Source organism: Meleagris gallopavo, chromosome 30 (assembly GCF_000146605.3).
Source record: "Meleagris gallopavo isolate NT-WF06-2002-E0010 breed Aviagen turkey brand Nicholas breeding stock chromosome 30, Turkey_5.1, whole genome shotgun sequence".
Taxonomy (NCBI): Eukaryota; Metazoa; Chordata; class Aves; order Galliformes; family Phasianidae; genus Meleagris; species Meleagris gallopavo.
In genome coordinates, this window is record NC_015040.2 from 3,688,820 (window position 1) to 3,693,858 (window position 5,039).

The 5,039-nt window shown below is 59.1% G+C and overlaps 1 protein-coding gene across 1 annotated transcript in view; it reads right to left on the bottom strand.

Annotated features, from left to right (window-relative positions):
• Window positions 1-2,274: 2,274 nt before the first annotated feature.
• ARRDC2 (arrestin domain containing 2) overlaps window positions 2,275-5,039 on the bottom strand; it is a 6,699-nt gene continuing 3,934 nt past the window's right edge. Inside the window, exons 2-8 of the mRNA XM_010725059.3 lie at window positions 4,894-4,960; window positions 4,604-4,751; window positions 4,262-4,364; window positions 3,837-4,093; window positions 3,459-3,618; window positions 3,193-3,344; window positions 2,275-3,108 (exon numbers count right to left, since the gene is read on the bottom strand). Coding sequence (XP_010723361.1) covers window positions 3,055-3,108; window positions 3,193-3,344; window positions 3,459-3,618; window positions 3,837-4,093; window positions 4,262-4,364; window positions 4,604-4,751; window positions 4,894-4,960 — 941 coding nt within the window. The 3' untranslated portion in view covers window positions 2,275-3,054. The remainder of the gene's footprint in view (window positions 3,109-3,192; window positions 3,345-3,458; window positions 3,619-3,836; window positions 4,094-4,261; window positions 4,365-4,603; window positions 4,752-4,893; window positions 4,961-5,039) is intronic.

Below are 5,039 nucleotides of genomic sequence, written 5' to 3' on the forward strand. Positions count from 1 at the left end.
CGGGGTGTCACCATGGGCTGCGGGTAGGCCGAGGGGATCACTGGGACAAATCCACCCCCCGGCCCTGCTGCCCATCGGCAGAACAACGCAGCTGTTTGTTGGGACTCACAGCTCCACGGGGACGGGGGACAAACGCAGTGGCAGCCCCCACTCCTCACCTGTGTGGCCCTTCGGCTCCGCTCCCCGATGTCCTTCAGAACTGAAAGCTGAACTGCAAAATTGCAAGCCCCTGAAGCAGCTCTGAGATCTGGCAGGGACAGGGGCACATGGGGGCTTTGTGCAAAGGGACCTCCAGGAGTGATGTCACCACGTGTCACACCCCAGCTATGGGCACGGGGGTCCCTGCACTGCCCCATCGCGTGCTGCCATCAGGTGAACGCACGGCTTCTCCTCCTTGCCGTCATTGTTATTGTTTTTCTGGCCCTGGCCCTCCACCAAGAAGAGTCAAAATATTTGTCCCAGTGTTTGTGCCTGCAGGGAGGGCCCCGGGGATGCCATGTCGGGACCTGGGGCTGCGGGGGGGGTTCCTCTCCACCTCCCACAGCCCCGGCCCCACGGCTGCTGTTTACCCATAGACATGTTTGTGAGCCGTGCACGGCCGCTTCCCTGCTCTGAAATCATTGGACAAAAGTCAAAAGCTGTAAAAATTTTCCATTGTCCACAAGAGGGGCTGCTTTCCTCCCAGTGTGTGACACACAGCACACACCAGCAGACCCTCGGAGGCGTTGTGGCTGCTGTGGATGCGCTGTACATCCGTCTGTCCGTCCGTCCACTCCAGGCCTCCCTCTGTGCAGAACGCAGCGCTGGCTCTGTGCAATCTGTTCCCACTGTGGGCAGCCGAAGCCCCGGAGCACTGCAGGAGGAGCAGTCGTTCCTGTCCAACTGCACAGGAATTCCCCAAATCCCCCACGCAGGGCAGTGTGAGCAGGGCTGCGCCTGTGTTTAGGTGGGCAGCAGTGGCTCCGGTGTCCCCACATGAAGGCTTCCCCAGGGACCAGATTTTGCAGCACTGGAGCAAAACCAGTGAAAATAATGGAGGTAATGGGGGTGGGTGGGGGTGGGCAGTCCCATTGCTGGCCCTGTATCTTGCAGACTCGCACCTATCGGCACACCAGGGTGCAAACCCAGCCGGATCCCAGCTGTTGGACCCTATCCACACTGGAGCTTCCACCACGTGGCCCCCAGCACGCACAGCTGGGAGGTGGTGGAGGAAGAGCTGTTTTCCTGGAGCTGGATGGACGCCCGTGCTGTTAATCCGCAGCCCTTGGAGCACATTCTGTCCCCGCCAGCACCGCCGTCGGCACGGGGGGGGAACCCACCCTGGGAAGGACGCGGTGGCTCAGGGCCACCCATAGGTGCACAGCATGCTGTGGACTTCTGCAAGTGGCACCAGAGCAGAGTGGGGACACAGCAGACAGACAGCAGCACAGAGGCTCTGGGCTGTGGGAGAAGAGCTTTGGAGCCGAGGGCTGCAGAGCACGGGGTGCCAGCTCTGTCCGTGGGGGTATTTTTAGCCCTTCCGGGACTGGAACCCAATGCTGTGGCTTTACAAGGAAGCCCTGAGGCTGTTACAAGAAGAGCTGCTGGAAAGATGGCTCCAGGGAGAAGCAGAGCACCAGGGGTGTGCATCTGCAAGCAACATCACCATGAAGCATCTCCATCCTCGTCCCAGGGGGGTGTGAAGCAAAAGCAGGTTTGGGTAAGGGTGTGAGGAGCACCTGTGGGTCCTGCATGGCAGTGCTGGGCAGCTCTGAACACTGAGCAAGGTCCAAAAAGCAAGAAAGGAAATGAAAACCCAAACAGAAAAGAAGCATAAAGAAGAAACACACACACACACACACACACACACACACAAAGGAAAACAAACAAAAAAGAAGAAAAACAAACAAAGAAACCAGGGGGAAAAGTCACATTCCAGCAGCAGTGTTTGTCACAGCACAGCCCTGGAGGACACTGTGGAACTCAGCCCCATTTCAGACCTCAGCCCCATTTCAGACCCTCTGAGACCTGCTGTGCCCAGCAGACACGGGGTGCAGAAGTGCAGCAAACCCAAAGCTCACTGCGAGCACAGCGGGTGGAGGAGCTGCACGATGGGGAACATCAGCACAGCAGAACCCAACGGGTGCTGCCATGGGGGTGGAAGGGGATGAGGCCACATGGAAGAGGAACAGTGGCACATAGCAGAGCAGCACTCTGCTGAGCTCTGGGAAAGGGGAAGCAGCACTGGGGCACACATCCAGCGTGACCTCCCAAGTGCAAAAGCTGAGAGCTGCAGTTGGTTAAAAGAAATTTATTTCAGAGAAATCACTCAAACTGAAGTTGTACGAAAAGAGTAACGTCAGAGACATAGAGTGGTCGGTATAAAAGTGGTCACTGATACAAATAGTAGAAAATTCTCTGAGCAATGCCCAGCACCGGGGCTGGGGCTCTGCGCAGGGGTCGGGGGGGAATGCACAGTCTCTGGTGGCTGCCCTGGAGGACCCACTCCAGTTTTTTTTCTTGTTTCCTTGGCCAACAAAGCACTATGAAGGGCCACATCTGTGCCACCAAGCAGGAGCAGCACCAAAACACCACCGCAGATCTCTGCTGCTTTGGGAATGACACCGTCCCAGTGTTGGCCATGGCGGGGGGTCTGCAGCCCCCACCCAGCTGCCAGGCAGCTCCAGCCATCCCTGCAGCTCCTCCCGGCTCACGGCCGTGTTCACCAGCAGCACAGTCTGCCTCACCCGGCCAGTTTTCTTCTTAGGAAACTGCAGTTCTGGAGAAGCGACTGCAGCAGCAGAGCTGCACCCGCACAGCATTTAAATATTCTCTGATATCCCTGCAACACCTCCGAGCTCATAGCTCTCCACAGCAGGAGGTGCTGGAGCACACATAGAGGAGCACCATCCCAGCTCCACCCGAACCCCAAATCCTGGGGCGGTTCCAGCACTTCAGACCCCACAGGGCAGTGCCTGTGGTGGGGGCTCAGCGCTCTCACGGCCACCACGTGCCCACTACCATCCTGTGGGCTCTCTGACTGCAGCCCAACGGTCACGATGCCATCAGCACTTCTCAGCAGGTCATGCAGCGCGGGCGGATGCCGTCTGAAGGTGGGTTCGGGTCAACCTGCAATGCCAAACCCAGAGTCAGGACCCTCGGTAGCAGTGGGTGCATCACCTCACACCCGCACCCATCAGCAGGGCTCCTCACCTCTGAGTAGAGCGGAGGTGGTCGGAAGCGGAACTCCTGGATGTAGGCAAAGAAGGGCCCTTCCAGAACAGCCCCGAGCTCACTGCGGCACGGCGGGGCCAGGCTCTGCTCAGCTGTGGGGCTGGGCACCACCGCAGAGTACTCAGGGGGGGCTGAACAGAAGAAAGAAAAGCGTCAAGGAATGGGAAACATGCAGGTGAAGAGGCTTCAAACGTGCTGTTCCCCGACTTGTCAAGGCTGAAAACGTGCCCTGCCCCTCTGCTCACCCTCGGGCTGCTCAGGGATGCTGCTCAGCCAGTCCAGGGTGATGCTGTACTGACTGCTGACGCTGGACGTGCGGCTGCCAAATGGATGCAGTGGGATCGTCCCGATGACGAGCGGCAGCTCCAGGAGCAGCTTGGATGTGCCAGGAATATCCACGCAGACCTGCAGACAGTGGGGAAACTCAGCTGTTGTGTTACCCCCACAGAGGGGCAGAGCTTTCCCGGGTGAAGGGAAGAAGGGAATTGTTGCAGTGGGACACACAGGGAGATGCTCAGTGCAAGACATCGCGCAGAGCACCAACCTTGATAAGCACAGCTTTGGGGAGATGGGAACACCCAGCAGAGGGCTGAGCCCCACAGCGGTCCCCACACACCCCTCACCTTCAGGGAATATTCCACTTGGATGATGCGGCACTGCAGGATGGACGGCCCCACCGGAGGGATCTTCAGCGCCCGCCCGTGCCACACCTCGCGCTTCCCCGCAGCGATGGAGTCCCCAACAATGCTGGTCACCACTGATTTCTTCTGCTTCTTGGTGCCCCGAGCGATGAAGGTCTGAGTCTGAATGATGGCTGCTTTGGGCACCACCGCCCGGTTGGTGCAGTTGTCAATCTCAGCAAAGATAGGGATGACCTCACCTGCCGAGCAGATGCACATGTTGCAGACGGAGCCCAGTCCTGCCCCGAGGAATTCCTGCACGGGGGTCACTGGGGGTTCATCTGCCCATTGGCACGGCGGGGACGAGCAGGTGACCCCAAGTCCCCTCCAGCCAAAGTTCACCCTGGGTGCCCGAGGGAGGTGCTCACCGGGGGTGTAGCCTTTGCGGTCGATCTTGGCAGTCACTGAGACCTGGCCACGATTGCAGTACCAGGCGCGGGCGAGTTTCTCCTTAGCGCCCGCCTGGGGAGCCTGAAAAAAGGGACGCGCAGAGGCTACTTAGAAAGGAGCAATAAAACACAACGCAAGCATTTCCCTGGCACAGCCAACTGCTGGGGAGCAGCACCAGCTCTAGGAGCCTTATGCAAGATGCTGCTGCAGTGCATTACAGCTCCCAAAAAGCAGGAGGTGCAGCGGCCTCTGCGCTCCTTGTGCCCATCCCCGCTGCACGGCACACCCCTGACACGCTCTGCTCGGGCACGGGGGCTCACCAGCAGTGCAGGTGTGTTGATGTCGATGGGTTCGATGACGGTGAACTCCTTCTTCACCTTTTTCACTGTGGCCCAGGGTCGGTGCAGCTTGGCCTTCACCCAGTAGCGCACGCTGCCGTGTTTGCCCTCGAAGGACGTCGCCAGGGTCCTGGAAGCGAGAAGAAGTGATTCCGAGGAAGTGAGAAGAAGTGATCCCTCGGAATCCTGCTGGCAGGTTTGTGGTGGAGATGCCGAGCTCCCAGCAGCGGCTCTTCCCCTCTGTGTTAAGGAAACCCAAACCACGAACTTACTCTGGGAGCTGGAAGGTGAAGGGGAACTCGTGCCTTCCTGCCTGCAGGACGGTGACTTCGCCGTTATCTGTGGGCAGAACAGACGGAGGGCGATTATCTCCCACCCGCGGGGCTCCGCGTGAGGATGGAGCACACGAAGGGGACGG